General features: G+C 41.2%; 1 protein-coding gene and 1 pseudogene across 1 annotated transcript; both read right to left on the bottom strand.

Annotated features, from left to right (window-relative positions):
* Positions 1-12336: 12336 nt before the first annotated feature.
* On the bottom strand, positions 12337-12864 carry LOC100969244 (zinc finger protein 248-like; the record flags this gene model as incomplete). Its single annotated transcript, XM_034959539.1, has 1 exon — positions 12337-12864. A coding segment is annotated over one exon (528 nt), but the record flags the coding sequence as incomplete, so codon positions are not given.
* Positions 12865-12874: 10 nt separating this feature from the next.
* LOC117974310 (zinc finger protein 248-like) lies at positions 12875-14317 on the bottom strand (annotated as a pseudogene).
* Between the last annotated feature and the right edge of the window lie 6928 nt (positions 14318-21245).

Here is a 21245-nt window from a genome sequence, read left to right as displayed (position 1 = left end):
TGGTGTTTGCTCCTTCAGGAATGCAAAGATGGATTTTTTTTTTTTAAAGCAATTCTTAAGGGCTTTAAAATCTAGATGTAAGGTTGGAGCACACAGGCAGTGATACATCTATATCCATACACATTGTGTGTGACAGACACCATAGAGGAGAGGTGTATCCCCATCTGCACACCTGGAGAGAGCATGTGGAGGAGCTGTTATGCTGCCTCTCCAGCTGCATTGTTCTTATGGGTGGAATCCTCAGGCATCCTATAATCCGCCATGAGGGTGCCTGCTGGTAACTAAAGAAAAGGGACGATTTTTTTTTTTTTGAAATGGAGTCTTGCTCTATTGCCCAGGCTGGAGTGCACTGGTGCCATCTTGGCTCACTGCAACCTCCACCTCCCAGGTCTAAGCGATTCTCCTGCCTCAGCCTCCTGAGTAGCTGGGATTACAGGCATGCACCACCACACTCAGCTAATTTTTGTATTTTTGGTAGATATGGGGTTTCACTATGTTGGCCAGGCTAATCTTGAACTCCTGACCTCAAGTGATCCACTCCCCTTGGCCTCCCAAAGTGCTGGGATTACAGGTGTGAGCCATTGCACCTGACCCAAGAGGGCCATTTTTCTCCCTGTTCCAGATACTTTTTTGGCTGCTTTCTCCAAAGGAATTACATGTGAAACCTGCCTTCCAAGAAAGGTTAAACAGACTTTTACTCAGAGATTACAGGATACATAAAAACATTCCTCAGTCAGTAGTGTAGAAAAATCAACCTTTGCACTCCCAGGCTGGCTCCAGCCACTTCCTATAAAAGTATGTGTGGTGGAGAGGGGACTTCACTGCCTACATCACAGGGTGCCCCATGAGGGGCTCCATAGCCTTCAGCAGCTACCCACATGTTGCTCAGAATATAGCCTACATTTCCCAGCCACCCTTGCAGCTAGGTGTGGCCAGATGACTAAGTTCTGGCCAATAGGATGTGAGCAAGAGGGATGACTGCAATTCCTGACTGGTGTCCTTAAAGGGAAGAGATGTGTCTTTCCTCTCCCCTTTTCCCTTCCCCCTTTCCCCTTTTTCCCTTCCTACTGGCTGGATTGTGGACATGGTAGTCAGTCATCTCAGACCATGTGCCCGAAGACAACATCTTAGGGGTGGCAGAATAGGATAGAAAGTGTCCGGGTCTCTGACACATTGCTGTTGCCATAGCAGTCCTGAACTACAGTCGTGTGCCACATAAGGACATTCGGTCAATGATGAACTGCATATGGGACGTGGTCCCATAAGATTATATGAAGCTGAAAAATCAACATCATAGCACGATGCATTACTCACTTGTTTGTGGTAATGCTGATGTAAACAGACCTATTATGCTGCCAGGCATATAAAAATATAGCACATACAGATGCGGTAAACGGAACACTTCTACACCACTTGTGGGACTGTAAACTAGTATAATCACTATGGAAAAAAGTGTGGAGATTCCTTAAAGAACTAGAAGTAGAACTGCCATTTGATCCAGCAATTTCACTACTGGGTATCTACCCAGAGGGAAAGAAGTCATTATATGAAAAAGATGCTTGCACACTCATGTTTATAGCAGCACAATTCACAATTGAAAAAACATGGAACCAACCCAAATGCCCATTAATCAACGAGTGGATAAAGAAACTGGTATATATATATATATATATATATATATATATATATATATATATGATGGAATACTACTCAGCCATAAGAAGGAATGAGTTAATGGCATTCACAGCGACCTGGATGAGACTGGAGATTATTATTCTAAGTGAAGTAACTCAGGAATGGAAAACCAAGCATTGCATGTTCTTACTCATAAGTGGGAGCTAAGCTATGAGGATGCAAAGGCATAAGAATGACACAATGGATTTTGGGGACTCAGGGGGAAAGGCTGGGAAAGGGGTGAGGTATAAAAGACTACAAATAGTGTGCAGGGTATACTGCTCGGCTGATGGGTGTCCCATAATCTCACAAATCGCCACCAAGGAACTTATTCCTATAACCAAACATCACCTGTTCCCCAATAACCTATGGAAATAAAAAATCTAGCACATACAATTATGTACAGTACATAAAACATGATAATAATAAATGACTATGTTACTGGTTCATGTATTTACTATACTTTTTATTGTTATTTTAGAATGTATTCCTTCTACTTATTTAAAAAAAAGTTAACTGTAAAACAGCCTCAGGAAGGTACTTCTGGAAGTACAGAAGACTACTGTTATCCTAGGAGATGACAGCTCCATGCCCCTGAAGACCTTCCAGTGGAACAAGATGTGGAGGGTGAAGATAGTGATATTGATGACCCTGACCCTGTGGAGGCACAGGCTAATGTGTGTGTTTGTGTCTTCATTTTTAACAACAAAGTTTAAAAGTTTAAAAAAAGAAATAAAAATGTTAAAAATAGAAAATAGCTTATAGAATAAGGGTATAAAGAAAGAAAATATTTTTGTATAGCTGTACGATGTGTATTTTAAGCTAAGTGTTATTATGAGTCAGAAAGTTTTTTAAAAATTAAAAAGTTTATAAAGTAAAAAATTATAGTAAGCTAAGGTTAATATATTGTTGAAGAAAGAAAAAAAATTCTTTATAAATTTAGTGTAGCCTAACTGTACAGTGCTTATAAAGTCTACAGCATATAGTATAGATGGTAATGTCCTAGGCCTTCACATCCACTCACCACCTATTCAGACTCACCCAGAACAACTTGCGGTCCTGCAAGCTCCATTTATAGTAAGTGTTCTATACAGATGTACTATTTTTAAAAAATATTTTATACCATATTTTTGCTGTACCTTTTCTATGTTTTGGTATGCTTAGATACACAAATGCTTCCCATTGTGCTCTGGTTGCCTGTAGTATTAAGTACAGTCGCATGCTGTCCAGGTTTGTATTCTGGGAGCAATAGGCCACACCATATAGCCTAGGTGTGCAGTAGGCTACACCATCTAGGTTTGTACACTAGTATATAAGTACACTCTATGATGTTCTCACAATAACAAACTCCCCTAATGACACATTTCTCAGAACATAACCCCGTTACTAAGCAATGCATAACTGTATTTATGCCCAATCTGTTCCTGAGAGGGGAGTGTGCTTCTTGTTTGTTTATGTTGCTGCCATTTTGAGTTTCTGTTAGAGCAGCTAATTCTAATGAGGAGGGTCGGCCGACTATGGCCAAATCTGGCCCACCATCTGCTTTTGTAAATAAAGTTTTATTGGAACACAACCACACCCATTCCTTTTTGTATTATTTATGGCTGTGTTCTCCCTGCAATGGTAGGTTGCATTAGAGACCATATGGTTCACAGAGTCTAAAATGTTCCCTCTCTGGATCTTTGCAGCCAAAGTTTGCCAGTTCCTACTAGATCCTACTCATTCATATGTATATCAAAATATTAGTGGTGTTTACTTCAGGATATGTTACTCCTTCCTTATGTTTCTCTATATTTTCCAACTTTATTCCAATAAATGTGTTTTACATTAATCATCTCCAAAAAATTCCAAGAAATGTCAATTTAAAATGTTTAAGCGTTCCTCCTAACCAGTTCTCACTACTTTGATCACTCTATCTTCCTCCAAATATCTCTGCCTCGAATGGGTGAGTTTACTCCAGAGTCTGCCCTATTTGAACCTACAATATCCACATTCTAATTGTCGCTCTCTGGCCTGCCAGAAACATTTGAACCACTCACCAGTTTGTGCAGAAATACTGGAATTTGGTATTGTTTGTGGTAGGATGCTTTTGGTTCCTTGTAACCCAAATCAACTTAATGGGAATAATATTTGCTGTTATTATTGGACAGTCCAAAGACAGGACTCACATCAGACATGGCTTGATCTAGGGTGCAAATCAGGACTCTGTTTTTCTCTTGATCACTTCACTTGGCTTATCTCTAATAATCTGTTTTATCCTCATTGGGGTTTATGTGCCCTAAAAATATGGCTGCTGGAAGGCCAGAGCTTGCATCCTTTGGCTAATAATTTATAAATGTGTCCATATATAAAATTTCAGAGATGATTCTGATTAGCCTTGCTTGGGTCAAAGTTTATGCCTGAACCGATCATGTGCATAGGAGAATGTAATCATTTGAATGGCCAGGTGAAGAAGTTCAAGGTCAACAATGGAATGTGTTTCTCCCATGAAAAAGTGGCTTTACTACCTAAAAAGAAAAAAGAGGACACAGGAGATAAATACAAAAAAAAAAGAGATACTCACTCCAAGCAACGCGAGGTTCTTGTGTGTAATCTTAATTGCTTCTGGGTGTGTGATGTAACATTTATTTGAAGATTAATGTGCAGTTCCATTTTCTGATTGGATGCTACTTGATTATTGTTAAATTACTGTGTCAAGCTCAACACATCACAATACCTATGTGAACTCAGGATAATTGTTTTTTTTCCATTTTGGTTAAGACTATGATTTACAGAGTAATTACGTCTGGTTGAAAACTGAAGTGTAGGTAACAACTAGTTTCCTCCAAAAAGCAGGCTATAAAGAGGCAGTGTCAGGCAGCAGTGGACAAAGGGTGGAAATAGGAGTTAGATGATGGAGACTTGAGGCTCTGATCTTCTCCTTCTTAGGGGTCATGAACAACTTATTTAGTGTCTTTGAGACTCGGTTTACTCTTCTCTAAAATGGGGATAAGACTGATCTCATGATTTTTTCTGAAGATTAAATCTTTTCTGCCAGATGCTTCCATTCTAGGGTTTTAATTATTTGGGCACAAACTTGTCTCTGCCTATTTGGTTCTCAAGTTATTGAGAAACCCACGCAGGAGCACTTGAATAGAGATAATTTTTGTTGACAAAGTAAGATTCAGAGGTGAAAAAGAAGGGCAGCCCACTGGCTTCAGATTCTTTCCATTATGAGATTAAATATTTGCTTCTGCCCAGGGAGCTTGATGCATCAGGTGAGTGCTTGGAATCTATCATTTTCTGAAAATTTTGAAAGGACTCCTTGGAGGAAGTCAATCATTTTGCTAAATTGCTGCTTCAGTTACTACCCACTTTTGAGAATGGTAGATAGTTTTTCCCTCTCCCTCTGCTTCTCCCCCTACCCCTCCCTCTCCCTCTTCCTCTTCTCTTCCTCTCCCTCTGCCTCTCCCTCTCCTTTCCCCCCTTCATCTCTCTCTCCTTCCTTCCTTCCTTATTTTGAAAAATGTATGTCCATTTATCTTGGTTTAATCACATAGGGCTAGATAAGAATAGCTGGGGCATCTCAGGAATTCTAATTTACACTTTTGCTTCTAAACTACAGTACTCTTGCCAGGCTTCATTCTGTCCACGCCTCAATGGTCTCATCTATAAAGTTGGGATATTGCTTATTTTCCAGTGTGAAAAAAAAAAAAAAAAGTTGAGATAATGGTCTTGAGTAACCTATTGGGTTATGAAGCTGACATATGGCTATTAGGAAACATGAGATGAGCCAGAACTTTGAAACAATATGGTATTGAGCAATATGGTGCCAAGGTTAGGATGAAGGCAAACAGGTCTCAGAAATTTACCAGGATATTTGCTGTTTGGACAGTATGAAAGGCCATGAGAATGTATACATTTCACTAACAGGCTATGGGCCAAGACAGAGAGGACTAAATTTGTCTCTCAAGAAAAAAATAGAGGTACCGAGAGAACGATTTCCGGTATGGGTGTTCTATAGAAGGCTCTTCTAGACTGTTCAGAACAAAGACTTGCTTGTCCAAGGTGATGGGTGTTTACTGTAGTGGTACTTAGCTATTTAAAAAGCACAGAAAGTCAACATCAGTTGAAAAGCCTGCCCAGCGGAGATCTGGAAGTTTGTTCAGGGCATTACATGATTCCAGGTCTCAGCAACAAGTTTTGTTATTGATTTTCTGGTGCCTTTGCTTTTGTTGTTGCTTTTGAGAGACGGAGTCTATGTCTACTACTACTGCTGACTTTCCACTCTCTCTACTTTCTGCTCGACCTCTTGGTCTTGCTCACTTCCAGCTTCTGCCTCAAGGTGTCCATTTACTGGTGTCTCATGTGGCTTCTTAGCGTCTTTCAAATTCTAGTTCTTCCAACTACTCTCTTTTGATATGGCTCAAATTCAGACTTTTCTAGAAAGAGAACCTACCTATAAAGTGGATGTCTTTGCCTCAGGTACAAAGCCCTATTCAATCATTTGTAGCCACAGTGGTGGGGTCTTATGATCCCAAACATGGTATTTTATCTATAAGCTATGAAGGAAAGGGTTCTTGTAACTCTCAGCCATTTTAAGGCCTCAGGCCACATCTAGGACTTGAATATATTTATGTTCTGCTTTGTATCATGAAAGAATTGAGGCCGTTACACTGATAATGCCACTGTAATATAGAAGGTGACCTATACCCTATGAGAGGTGCTAAAATGTACTGTGGAAATTCAGAAAGAAAGTTGATTTCAGCTGGTGATTTGGAAAAACATCATGGGTGAACCAAAATAAAATTGAACACGGAAGGATGGGTAGAATGTGGATAGAAAGGAAGGAGGGGGCTAGTGCCTTCTAGGTGGAGAGAACCGTGTAAAGAAAAGCACAGACATGGACAGTTTTGGGGGAATTGGTGACACATCCAGTTAGAGAAGGTCAGAGACTTTCACAGAAAGGGAGGAGGGGGAGCTAATCTGAAAAATGAAATGCCAAGCTAAAGGGTCCATACTTTCTTTATTGGGTTGGCATTGGAAGAGTCATTAAAGATTTCCAATCTACTCAATGAAGGGATTGGAACTGTTCCTAGGAAGAGCCTTCTGACAGCTGGGCATATAATGGATTGGGGAGGAAAACAATGGAAGACAGAGGTTGTTATTGTCACTCTAGGGTGTGTCAGAGAAATGAGTCAATGGATGTGAAATACCTGTCAGAAGTAGAAAATAAAAGCTTATGGTTCCTGAGAGTTCACTATATGCAGCCTTGTGCTAGGGGCTTTCCTTACAGTATTTTATTTATTTAATCCACAGTGATATTATAAGGTAGGTATGATTAGTCTTAGTTTACTGATTGTGAAACTGAGACTCGGATCAATGCAATACCCTGTTAAAGATCTCATGTTTTGTGAGTGGTAGAGCTGGACTTTATACCCAGCTATGGAGGACTCCCAAAGCCAAGCCCCTTTGACTACTCTGGACCACATCCCAAAAGGACTAGCCATTGACCTAATAGAAGGGGAAAGAAAAAGAGTGGTGTCAAAGAAAGCCTCAAGTTTTCAAGAGTGTGTGATGGAGAGTGCAAATAGTTATGTGGACAGAAATAGGGAAGTCAAAAGAATATCTTTTTCTTAGGAGTTGGAAGTTTAGAAGGATATTTTGTGAGATGAGAAAAATTGTGAGCTTATTTTGACCTTCCCTCAAGGTGTAACATATGAATGAACCTAAGCAACAGTAGAAATTAAAGGACATAAAGAGGTCAGAAGACATAGTGTTACAAAAATGACCAATCAATTACTCCATCCATTCTCTTGTATTCAGACTGACGTGAATGACCACTCTGTTCCCCAGGACCTCTGCCACATTGCCCTGCAAGCCCGAGTGATCTTTCATACCTGCCTGCTGGTATTAAACAATGGGCCCAGTCTACCTACCTTCCCTGCCTACAGTCCTGGAGAGGAGGTAGCACCTGTTTTGTACCACATGATCCCACCTGTTTGGCCACAGTTGGCTGGAGAATAACCAAACCACGGATGGACTGATAACCCATGCCTCACCTGGTGAATGATTAATGCTGTAGGATGAACTTTTCTTTTAACCAAAGAGATTCTTTAGTTCTTCACACAAATAAACATCTGGCAGATCCGTGTCTCTAATTCTCCAGACTAAGCCTCTGACTACAGCCAGGGTTTCCAGAGCAGGACTGAATCTCTATGAACCCTTTGCATCCCTCTGTCTTCCAGGTCCAGCTCAGTATCTGAAACCTTGTGGGCAGTCAGTAAATATATATGGGTGAATATATATTTGAATCTTAGTGGTAGACATAGCTTTGTCTCAAGCAAGTTTGTAGAAGTAAAAATACAAACAACTATAAACAAATATACATATTTGTGATATATATTTCACAGATATATATGGAGATATATATGGATAATATATCTAAAATGTCACAAATATATATATACACACAAATATGTATATATCCATACACAAATATATAGATATAATTTGTGGTGTATAGTTGTTTGTACTTTTAAATCACTGCCAAATATTTTATTTTATTATATCATAAGCAGTTATGTCCACATCTGTCTCCACTAATAATCATTTTAAGTGCTAATAGTGTTAGGCACTTTCTGAGTGTTTTATGTGTATTGACTTGTTACTTCTTCACAGAAACACCAAGCATTAGTATCTCTCCTTAACTCCATTTTCAGGATGAGTAAACGTACAAGGAAGTTAATTCATTTGTAAAAGGGTTATAAAGTCAATTAAGTGGAGGAACCCAGCTTCTCCCTAGTTTGTCCCCTGAATGCTATATGCTACACTGCCCTTTCAGAATAGACAGTAAAGTCCATGAAGTCAGTCTGACTCATCTCTGTTTGTTTTCTGCTTGTCACTTAGTAGGTGGTCAGCATGTGTGTGCAATATAGAATTAAATTGCCTTTTCTCAAGTTGGCCAACATGTAATACGTCGTATTACCTATTGTATAATATGACATGTGGAGGGCCTTGGTTTTGTTAGGTATAGTGATAGTTCAGATAAAATTGAGGGAGATTGTTAGAACTTGGGGTCCCAGGAGGAGGTAAAGTGGGATATCTGGGGCCAGAAAAGCCAGGGCAGGATGCTTGGGCTGCAGGAATTTGTGTACCCTGTTTTGTGGTCATGGGAGATGCCCAGAGGGTGGGGAGCGGGGGTAGCCGCATGGGGCAGGAGTACCAAGGACAGGGTTTCCTTAAGAGTTCTTTCCATTTTGAAAGACCACTATGTTCTGTCCAGTAACGTTGATAGCCCTTCACTTAAAAAATCAACTCTCCTGCCTCCGTTAACATTTACTAAGTGTTATAAATTGAGTGGCCAACTTTGTGGGCCAACCTATATGACTTTTCCTCTGAATGGTTGTGGCTTTGAATCTGTGAAAAGTCAGTTTTCTCAGTCAGAGTAGAAGCCATTTTTACCAGAGGCTTTAATCTAGACCCGGGCTTACACAAAGGTTCCCATGCATCTCAATGAAGAGCAGGTTCTCTGGAATCTATAGAGACTCCAGGGACCCAAGGCACATGAGCATTGGGAACTGCATTGCAGCTTGCCACCCCAGGAGGGGCAGAACATTCTCCCTAGTGACAGAGAAGGTGGAGTAGCTTTGGTGCCACTTTGGGCTTGTGGCATGGGTGGCAGCAGCCACAGGTGGCAGTGGCATCCACAATGGCAGGAGGTCTGTTGTGCAGTGGCTTTACAGCACCTTGTGTGGGTTGATCAGACCTTTGCAATCTGTTTGGTGCACCTTCATGGGCATAAGAAGTTTTTGCTATAGTTCTTCCTAGGAATCCAGGGCTGCAGAGGAAAAACATGGCATGTCCCGGGGAGCTGAGAGGACAGTCCCATGAGTCCATGCCACATATCTCCAGGGGACTTCCAGAAACTGCTGGGCGGACTTTGAAGATGGAGAAAGTCAAGGTTTCTGCAATAGCAGGTGGGAAAAAAATGATAGAAATAGTGTGTGAACATGCTGCCCTCAGGCCAGTACTCCTTGAGAGATTTGGCTTCCATACAGGTTAAGAACAGGTAAGATTTTCTTTTTCTGGTTTTTCACAGCATACCGGGCATTCCATATAATAAGGACCAACTGCAGGCAGCAATGATAGAAAGGTCTTCTGACATCATCCCTGCCTGTTCATTGGTTTGACAACCTGTCAGCTCAATGCAGCCTGCGATGCCTCCACGTGAGTCACTCTGTTAGCTGCTGTCAACACGGTGGATGTGCATTTTCAGTGCTGATAGCACAAACAGAAAATGTTGGAATGGTCAATTTTATTGAATGAGAACATGAGAAATGGTCAATTTTATTGAATGAGAACATGATGCTAACTTGGAATCTTGAACTAAATGCTAACTTTGGTATGGTTTTATTTTGACAAATTCAATTCATGGTGCCTGTTTATTTTAAATAGGAAGTTAAAGACTATTGTAGAGTTTCTTTTATTTTTTTTAACATACCACCACTTTTCATCTGTAGAGTGCAGTGAGTACTACTGTATTTCAACTGATGTTAACCTTTGCATAATTTATGTAAATACTATCCTTATTAACAGCATTTACATTACTGACTGACCCAGAGGTAGCTGAAAAACCTCAGAAAAATACTGTTTCGCTCTTCTTTACTGAAGTGCTAGGTTAGTAATAACAGCCATACCCATTCACATGTGCCAGCAAACAGTCAGAGGCAAGGTATGTAATACAACTCCTTGTGAAATAATATCTCACTTAAAACTTATACTGAATCCCAACACTTTGGGAGGCCGAGGCGGGTGGATCACGAGGTCAGGAAATCGAGACCATCCTGGCTAACATGGTGAAACCCCTTCTCTACTAAAAATACAAAAAATTAGCTGGACGTGGTGACACGCGCCTGTAGTCCCAGCTTCTCGGGAGGCTGAGGCAGAAGAATGGCGTGAACCCGGGAGGCGGAGCTAGCAGTGAGCTGAGATTGCGCCACTGCACTCCAGCCTGGGCTGCAGAGCGAGACTCCGTCTCAAAAACAAAAACAAAAACAAAAACTTATACTGGCCAACCTGCAGAGCTAGTGTGATAGTATTTAGAATAGGACTGACTCAGAGGTAGTTTAAAACCTCACAAAAACATTTTTTAGCTCCTTTATTGAAGAGGCAGTTCAGCGGTAATGACGATAGGCATTTGTTTATGTCAGGAAATATAAAAAGAGGTATGTGGTTTGTACTATCAAATATGTTTTCATATGTACATGATGATGTGCTGGTAAATATTTGACAGCAGGTTCTGTGAAGAAAATGAAAACCTTGATTTATAGTTTGCCAATTTTGATGGTGTAAATACTGCCACAAGCTACCAACAAAATAGTACTGAATGTGGAGTCGGGAAGAGACGTGCAGTAGCAGTAGATGTGGATAGTATTTTCACCATACAGAGGCAATAATATAAGTAACCTAAACAACAAAGATCATAGTGAAATGTAGCAACCTAATTAGAAGTGATGAGTGTTGGGTATTTATTACCTTTGTTTTTAATATAATTTAATAGTAAGTTTGTATATTTTAAATAATGACTGTTTAATAACTGCCTCACAAAATTCCTGAAAATTTAACAATCAGCAGCACTTTTAAGGCAATATGAGGTGTCGCTAGCACATCACTATATTTTAGTATGTGTGTACAAATATATTTACATATACACCCATATATATACACATACATAAGCACATACACACATATAATTATATCAACGTATAAAGATACCAGTGGTATTTTGTGTGGAAAATGTTAACACGTACCATAATAGTTACTAAACTAAAGGTACGTATTTTCTCCTGACAACCACGTTGGGTTGCAACATGGAAATGAAATATACCAAAATTTGCTACATTAGCATACTCATAAGGTCTACAAACATCAGGGACTTTTCATACACACACACATACATATATATATATATATATACGTGTATATATATATACATATATATACATATATACATATATATACATATATATATATACATATATATATATGTATATTCTTTTTTTTTTTTTTTTTTGAGAGGAGTCACTCTTGTTGCCTGGGCTGGAGTGCAGTGGCGCTATCTTGGCTCACTGCAAGCTCCGTCTCCCAGGTTCAAGCTTCTCCTGCCTCAGCCTCCTGAGTAGCTGGGATTAAAGGCACACGCCACCATGCCCGACTACTTTTTGTACTTTTAGTAGAAACAGGCTTTCGCCATGTTGGTCAGGCTGGTCTCGAACTCCTGACCTCAGGTGATCCACCTGCCTCAGCCTCCCAAAGTGCTGGGATTACAGGCATGAGCCAACACGCCACACCCACATACATGTTTAATTCTGTGTCATTCAACTTTTATATGCTTCAGATTCTACTGTGAAGATGAGTAAACGAATATTGTCCATTATATTTACAATAAAATTTTGGTATTACATTTGGCATACGACACTAAACAACATAAATTTTAGATAAAGGTTTTTGCTGCATTACTTAGAATTCCCCTCAGTACAAATTTCCTAATGAAAAGGTTTAATTTTTCTTGAATGCTTTCACATATTCAAACAAGAAGTCATTTTCTAGTAATTTCTGACATTCTTTGCTTTCTCTAATTTTTAAAAGCTGAACACAAATTTGACAGGTGTATGAAGGCTTCTAACATTCAGGATGTGGAAAGACCTTTTGGCTTGTGTGAATTTTCTGATGTTCAGTGAGAGCTGATTTTTCACAGAAGGTTTTCCCACATTCACTACATTTATAGGGTTTGTCTCCCATGTGAGTTCTTTGATGGACAATGAGATTTGACTTCACACAGAAGAATTTTCCACACTCATGACATGCAAAGGATTTCTCTCCTGTGTGTGTTCCCTGATGGACAGTGAGGGCTGACCTGGGGCAGAAGGATTTCCTATGTGCTTTGCATTCATAGGGCTTCTGCCCTGTGTGAGTTCTCTGATGTTCAGTGAGCTTTGACTTCGCACAGAACATTTTTCCACATTGCTTACAGTCATAGGGCTTTTCTCCTGTGTGTGTTTGCTGATGGTTGGTAAGGTGTGGTTTCTGGCAAAGGACTTTTCCCCATTCAGTACATTCATAGGGTTTCTCTCCTGTGTGTGTTCTCTGAAGCTGAGTGAAGTTTGACTTCTCCCGCAAGGTTTTCCCACATTCACCACATTCGTAGGTTTATTTCTCCTCACTCAGTGAGCTCTCCAAAGCTGAGTGAGATGTAACTTCTTGCTGAAATTATTCCCATTTTCATTGTGGTCAGAGGGCTTCCCCCCATGTGTACTATCTGATGTTTAAAGAGAGTTGAGTTTTCCCAAGTTTTGTCACTCGATTTATATTCATGAGGAATCTTTCTTGTGTAAGCTCCCTGACAGATCATGAAAGTTGAACTGTCACAGAAGATTTCCCATATTCATTGTATTCATAAAGATTCTCCCTTATAGGTTGGGCACGGTGGCTCACACTTGTAATCCCAGCACTTTGGGAGGCCAGGTGGGTGGATCACTTGAGGCCAGGAGTTTGAATCCTGCCTGGCCAACAAGGCAAAACCCCATATTTACTAAAAATACAAAACAATTAGCTGGGTGTGAGACCTGTAGTCTCAACTACTCAGGAGGCTGAGGCAAGAGAATCGCTTGAACCTGAGAGGTGGAGGTTGCAGTGAGCAAGATCCCACTGCTACACTCCAGCCTGGGCAACAAGAGCAAAACTCTCTGCAAAAAAAAAAAAAAAAAAAAGATTATCCCTTATAAGAATTATCTGATCTGATGTCCAAATCTAAAATCAATACAGAAGGACTTCTCACAAATACTGCCTCCATATGGCTCCTTTTCCAAATGAGTTCTTTGAGCTTTCAACAGTGAAAGTTCTTCCACATTCATTATATTTAAAGTGTCTCTCCTATCCAAGATTAACTCTTATTTGTAAAAAAAAAAAAAAAAAAAAAAAAAGGCTGCCTCCTCATAGAAGCCTTGTCCATTTTTATTATAATCAAAAGTTTGGTCAAAAATTGTCTGAGTGAGAGCCTGGTGATGATTAATGACATCCCTCTTTTGATCATATTTATACAATTTCTCTCCAATAGGAATTTTCTCAAGCCGAATACCAAGGAGCAATTTCTCACATACATTAAATGCATCAGGCTTCTTTCTGGAACAGTTCTTTTGATCAATAATTAAACGCAAAGTATTTTTCAAACTCATTTCACACAAGTCACATATTTTATTAGGATATGTTCTTGAAGAAATAGGGTTTGTACCCAAATTGGAAGTTTTTCTTACTCTATTAACACTTTCTATGCTTACTGTTTTGTTTTTGGTGAACACAAGCTCCCAAAAATACTTGTCTTGGTTTTTCTGGCTGCTCTCTGACAGGTCATCAACTTTCCGGTTCCTTTCTGGGTGGCACTGGCTTGGAAATCCTTCCTCTAATATTCCGGAGCCCCTTGCTCTATCTTGAAGATCACGTCTGGCTTAGTAATGCAACACCTGGCTGAGACCAGATTGCTGTAAGTTTCCAGAATCACATCTCTGGACAGCATCTTCTGAGCAGGATCCAGCAGATACCACTCTTGCTGGGTAAAGTCTATGCATACATCCTTGAATGACACTTGTTCTTGGGATTTGTTCATTTTCTGTGTAGTGGAGGAGAGAGAGGTCTCCATGTGTCGCTCTGATATGTGTTGAGCTTAGAAATGACCCTTTTCAATGAGTGAATGTAAACATTTATTTCTTATTAATTTACTACCAATTTAGGTTCTCTCTCTTAAACTTGTTCCAGACCTTTCACCTGCACACAGACTTCAATGGCTTCAGGATCCCACCACTCCCTTGTCATGTGCGACCAGAGGCCAGGGATTGTTTCCCATGAGGGACTGGAGGCTGGGGAAGGATGAGCCAAGAAGTTAGGGGAAGCCAGGGATGCACATGCATATCGTAGAGCTTTTTTCCCCAAAGCCCCAAAAGCCAGCCATGCAGAACATGCTGTGAAATTGCAAAGCTTGTTTGGCCAGCTTTAGCCCATCAGCCCTGCCTGGGCTATAGAAGAAGAGAAGAAAGAGATGAGGAGTCCAGTGAAGAGTAAGAAGCTGTTGGGGTACACCATGAGGGTGCTGGGCATTTCTGTGCCCACTATATAGGGATAGGGAAGGGAGCATGTTCCCTTCACCTGGAACCTAGTGAGGAAAGTGTTTGGAGAGCGGCTTGCAGAGATGTGTAAGAGTCTCCTAGAGCTTGGGGCTGGGGGGACAGGGACCAGTTTGAGACTCTCAACGAGAAGAGTTTGAAGGAGGGGGGCTGGGCTAATCACCTTTCTCTGACAGTAGAGTGGAGACAAGTGGTGGTTGTCTGAGCAAGCTGCATGTTGACGATAGTGAACCCCTTGGATGTGACTTCTGGAAGGAAGCCAGCCTAGAGTCATCCTCAAAGGGAGCTGGCTCAACAATCTTCTCATGGGGGAAGAGGGATTCTACCTTGGTAAGAGTTCTTAGTTGCAGATGACAGAACCACTGCCAGTCAGCCTAACTAGAAAGGAATTTATCAGAGGGCATTAGTGACTTAACAAAATATCGGGAATAAGTTCCTAGTCTGCTCCCCTAGGACCAAGTGTCAGAACCTCACCAGAGAGACTGTCCTGAGAAGGGAGCTGATGCCAGCCCTCCACTGACTCCAGGGCTGAGCGGCACCTGGAGACACCCACACCAGCATTATGGAAGCCACACCCACCTATGGACACACCCACCAGCACGGTGGAGGCCATGCCCACCTGCCTGTTTGCTCACGTTTAACTTCAGTGTGAAAGCCTCAACATGGTGCCTCTGATTCATAGAATCTTTGTCACTTGTTCATGCCCTGCACTAAGAGAACTGGAAAATGTTGTGTTTCTGGTTATTCTTTGGGAAGCTGAGTTCATACTGTTTGTGCATGCCAAATTATAAGAGGATGTGCAAAGGACAGTTGCCCACTTATCCTGATGGACAGGTTTTGGCTGCTAGAAGTCAGAGCTGAGTGGAGAGTTCAAAGCGGCCAGCTGAAGGACAGGAATCTAACCCTATGTCAAAAGGGTTAGATGTGGAGGTGCCCAGCAGGAGGTTTTCCAAAGAGACAGCCACAGAGCTACAGGAGAGTAAGAGTCTGCAGGGACATTCGCCATGCCACAGGGCACCAATGCCCTGAGTAGCTTCTCCCTTCAAGTAAGTCGTGTCCTCCATCCCCTCCTCCTGTCCCCCTATGCTGGACCCCAAAGGTCCATAATCAGAAACTAATGAATGGGGTAGGAGATGGAGTAAGAAGTACAGAGAAATTGAATTGTAAGAAGTACAGAGAAATTGACCCCCTTGCCTACGGTAGGGGTAAATTTCTACTGTGTTGGGGAATGGGTAAGTTTTAACTAGGGGAGGAGACTGCAGTTTTGATTATTTGGTTATTACACTGGATGGATCTCCTTAATGTTTGAACATGATGTGAAGACCATTTTATTATCTAAGAATGACGGAGAAAGCTATGGGATCTCACTTAAGGTTTCATCCCAGAGTAGGGAAGAAGAGGGCCAAAGAGCACATTGATTGGGCAATGGGAGAATGAATAAGGTGATTCTGTCTGCTTTCTGGCAAGTCTGGTTTATTCAATCAGTTGGTTATAAGAATTATTGTTATAAAGATATATTTATTGTTGCTTCAACTTTAATCGTTTTTTTAAATAATGTCAATTGAGAATACAGGAGGAAGTGTATATATATATATAGAGAGAGAGAGAGAGAGAGGAAGGTGGACAGGCACAGTGGCTGTATATATATATATATAGAGAGAGAGAGAGAGAGAGAGGAAGGTGGACAGGCACAGTGGCTATATATATATATGTGTATATATATATGTGTGTGTGTGTATATATATATATAGAGAGAGAGAGAGAGAGAGAGAGGAAGGTGGACAGGCACAGTGGCTGTATATATATATATATATAGAGAGAGAGAGAGAGAGAGAGAGAGAGGAAGGTGGACAGGCACAGTGGCTATATATATATGTGTGTGTGTGTATATATATGTGTGTATATATATGTGTATATATATGTGTGTGTATATATATGTGTATATATATGTGTATGTATATATATATATATATATATATAGAGAGAGAGAGAGAGAGAGAGAGAGAGAGGAAGGTGGACAGGCACAGTGGCTCATGCCTGTAATCCCAGCACTTCGGGCGGCCGAGGCATGTGGATCACTTGAGGTCAGGAGTTCGAGACCAGCCTGGCCAACATGGTGAAACTCCATCTCTTCTAAAAATACAGAAATTAGCTGACATGGTGGCCATGCCTATAATCCCAGCTACTTGGGAGGCTAAGGCACAAGAATCATTTCAACCTGGAAAGTGGAGGTTGCAGTGAGCCAAGATCACACCACCGCACTCCAGCCTGGGCAACAGAGCGAGACTTTGTCTCAAAAAAAAAAAAAAAAAAAAAAGAGGAAGGCAAGAGAGACATTCCTAAATTCTTGTTGCTGGTGTTTTTAATCCCTTTTGGCTAGTGAGGAAGAGTAAGAATGAGGGATCAGCCTGGGTGTGGAGCTCACTTTCCAGACAAGGACAGACTTTATAGTGCCACTGTGCCATCCTCTTTATAAGTGTTAGTGTCTTTTATCCCCAGAAGAGCCCCAGGAGGTAGGTATAATCACCCCTACTTTGTGGGTAAGGAAACTGAGCTTGGACAGGTTACACACTGTGTGCAAAGCCACATAGCTTTCAACAGTGGAGTGGGGGACTCAATCCCTTAATCTTACTTTACTGCCCAGTTCATTCTTGATGAGTCTTAGAAGATGTGTCTATCCCAGTCTGGTTCCTTTAAGAGGCCACTCCCCTTACCAGAACATAGCTGGTTTTTATTGAGCACTTGATATTTAAGTCACTGTTCTATGCATTTTATGCTTTTCTCATTTAATACTCCCATAAACCCTATAAGATAGGTAATATTGCTCTCCTCATTTTACAAAATGCAGAGAGTCAGGCAAACTTGCCTGGAAACCATGCAGCTTGTAAGTGGTGGAGTGAGGGTTTATTTTCAGGCAACCTGGCTCTAGTGCAGACTTTGTTTTTTTGGCTTGGAATTCTGTCATTTTTCTCAGTATAGTGCAGACTCCTAACCACCATGCTTTGACATCATGGAATGCACCAAGGCTGAATTAAAAGGCAAAGGGAACTGCCCACTGATTCTCAGCCTTCCAGGAAGAGAGTGGGAAGTCTTCTCTCTTCTGTCCCTTCTTCTCTTGCCTACCTCTGCAATTTTCTCCCACCTCGTGGGAGGGTTCAAGGAGAATTGTCACTTCCATCTGAGCCCTGGATGCCATTCCCCATTCTTCACTAGGAGTTTGATCCAAATAAACCCTCTCTACCATGTCTTCAAAACCACCTCCTACTCTGATTTAAGAGCTAGTGGCAGAAAATGTCTTAGAGGACAAACTGTCTCCATGGCCCATTTTGCCTGGAGAAAATGTCATCGGGGCAGCCACACTGGATGAGGAGAGACAAAAAAATGTAAATGGCTCAACAGAAGAAATAAAAAATAATTTGCTGAGGTTAGCTGGTGGGGAAGAGGAGGGTCTTGACACATTACACGATGAAGCAAGAGCCCAAGTAGGAGAAAGAACCAAAGGGAATCTTCTTTTTCTTTTTTGAGACAGAGTCTCTTTCTGTTGCCCAGCTTGGAGTGCAGTGATGTGATCTCAGCTCACTGCAACCTCCACCTCATAGGTTCAAGTGATTCTCTTGCCTCAGCCTCCCAAATAGCTGGGACTACAGGTGTGCACCATCATACCTGGCTAATTTTTGTATTTTTAGTAGAGATGGGGTTTCACCATGTTGGCCAGGCTGGTCTCGAACTTCTGACCTCAAGTGATTCTCCTACCTTGGCCTCCCAAAGTACTGGGATTACAGTTGTGAGCCCCCACACCTGGACCCAAAGAGAAGCATCTGAGGGCCACGTTGGCCAAGGGACTTTGAAGAAAGAGACTCACATTCAGTGCTGCGGTTTTCTATAACAAGCTACGCTATAATATCCACTGTTTCCCAACCCTTGCGTGAAGTCTGCTGTGTGTTGTCTTGAACTGGTTGCACTTTGAGAAGCCAAACATTTGAAGTGGTGTCCTGCAGGCAGTACCTTGGGGAGAGGCACTGCTCTTCTGGAGGGTGGAAGCTGAGATGGAGGATAGAGTGGAAGCAGGGCCCTGAGAGGATTTGAGAAAACATGAGTTACCTCTCCTTTCCAAGGCACTTTGGTGTGTTAGGAGTCCTGAATTTGTTAGGGCATGTGGGATGGGCACTTGAGACTATTTTTACCTAATTCACAATCCAACAGTGAACATTATTTGAATTATTTAAATACCAGACTAAACTTGACCTCAGCTACCTGAAGTACTTGGGATTGCCCAGACTTGAATCTCTCCTTGCCCCATGCTCTCAATTCTTTTTTACTACTGACTTTTCAACTCATTCTCAGTCTCTGCCTTCATAAGCCTCTCCCATTTACCACAGAATTTACTTTCTTCTCTGCTGTAACCTTGGCTCCATTTCCTGGCTTCTGTTTTTCTCTCTCCTTTGCAACTCATCAGTTCAAAAAGATTTCCTGGATAAAAAATTTCCCCTAGGTCAGTCAGCTCCTGGAAACCCCCCTTCTGCTTCCTTCTCCACCCTCACTCCTCATTCAGTCTCTCCCATGTGCAAAACCGGGAAGAAACTGGAATTTCTGTAGATGTAAGGGAGAGGGTGCATTGGTCAGAGTCCAGCTGCAGAGAGCAGAATACATTCTAGCCAGTTTAAAGGAGAAAGGGATTAAGGGGTATTCAGTGACTTACCAAATTATTGGGGAGGTTGTTTATAGGACCAGCTAGCAAAGGCATACTACAAAACAGCGACACCAAGGCAGCCACAGAATCTCCCATAAACATGATGCTACTCACAAAATTTGAAAGCTCCTGCAAAAGCTGCATGCTCTAGAAATACCCCATCCAAGCCACAATCAGGAAGGCAGTAGAAATGGGATACACAGACAACAACATGACCAGGTGATACGCCATGATAAGGAAGTCCCTGCTATTTGGCAGCTTCAGAATTTTGACATATCTGCTACAATCCACACTTGTAAAATAGATGGCTGAGGGCTGGGTACTGAGACCATACTAATTCTGCCGTAGTGGTGTTTGCCTCCAGAAATAACAGAAGCAGAAGTGAGGCATTCATCTCACTAACCATCTGAAAGCTTTCACTAGTGATTCCAATTAGTAGAATCCAAATAATATCTAGAACTCTACTGCAAGATAGCCTGGAAAATACTGTTTGACTTTCTGACCCTCTGCTGTACAGGCAGACACACAAAAAATGCGGGAAGGGATGTTGTGTTTGAATGAATTGTGTTTACTACAGTGAGTTATCTTTCCTCTTCAGTGGCTCTTCTGGATCCCCTTCCCTAAATAGATTTATTGCCCACCTCTTTGGAATGACAGAGGATAGTCCTGTTTGGCTCTGGGAAGGATGACTCATAATCAGGCTATTATTTATCACAGATTGCATCATAGCCTCTTCCAACTTGTTGCCACAAATTTAGTAATGGCTAAGGGTAGATAAATCGCACTCCATGACACTGGACCATTGCATAGATTTGCTTGCAGTCCACACCATAGACGGCATGGCGGCCACCTTGTAGATCTCTTTTTGGGGCAGAGATCAAAATCAGAAAGAATAAAACCCTTCAGACTTTTTTTCTAGGAAAATAGAAGTAACAGGTCAACTTACTTTCAGCACCATGTTTGAATGATCTTCATCTCTCTTGCAGCTGGAAACAGCACACACTATCTTTTCTCATGTTTTTGTTCTTGTTTTTTTGTTTCAATCTTTCTGTGTTCTCCAGTTATGTCCAGTTGGTTCTAGTCATTAGTAGAATCTTCCTGAGCTAGTCCAGTTCCACTGGAAACAGGAAATACTGGAAACCTCACTAGAAAATAGAGTCCACTTCTGGCCTAGTTTTGCCAGAGTTTTGATAAGCCTCCAAAGTTTTGGTTGTTTATTCAGATTGAGCTTCTGAATCTCTTGAGATTCACTCCTTGCAACTGGTAAGCCAACAGCCTGCAGGGAAAAAAAATCACACATTTTCTGGCCGATCCTTGGAAAAATGTCTGCCTTTTCTCTGTCAGATTTACCAATTTACATGTGCTCCAAAGCTGAGGCCAACTGGTTGAAACTGGAGAGCTAATTTTTAACAATTGAACAACAGTGAAAATTATTGGAATTATTTCAATACCGGACTAAAGTTTATTTATTCTTACTTAAGGTTAAAGGGAATATGTGGATTATTAAAAATTTTAGGGATTGAGCCCAAAAATACACTTTTCTGTAGGAGCTGGATTTTTTTAAAAGAAAAATATAATTTAAAATTTATAATAAACATCAGGGATTGGATCATAGAGTCAAAGTATTTGTATTTAGAAGGGAACTTGTGGGATCCAATATTCCTGATAGGTTATCTTCTGTTATCTTGGGTAAGTGGGTGTTACTGTAAATATGATTTGGGTTT

This window comes from Pan paniscus, chromosome 3 (genome assembly GCF_029289425.2).
Source record: "Pan paniscus chromosome 3, NHGRI_mPanPan1-v2.0_pri, whole genome shotgun sequence".
NCBI classification, from domain to species: Eukaryota; Metazoa; Chordata; class Mammalia; order Primates; family Hominidae; genus Pan; species Pan paniscus.
This window is presented reverse-complemented; position numbering and strand designations above follow the sequence as displayed.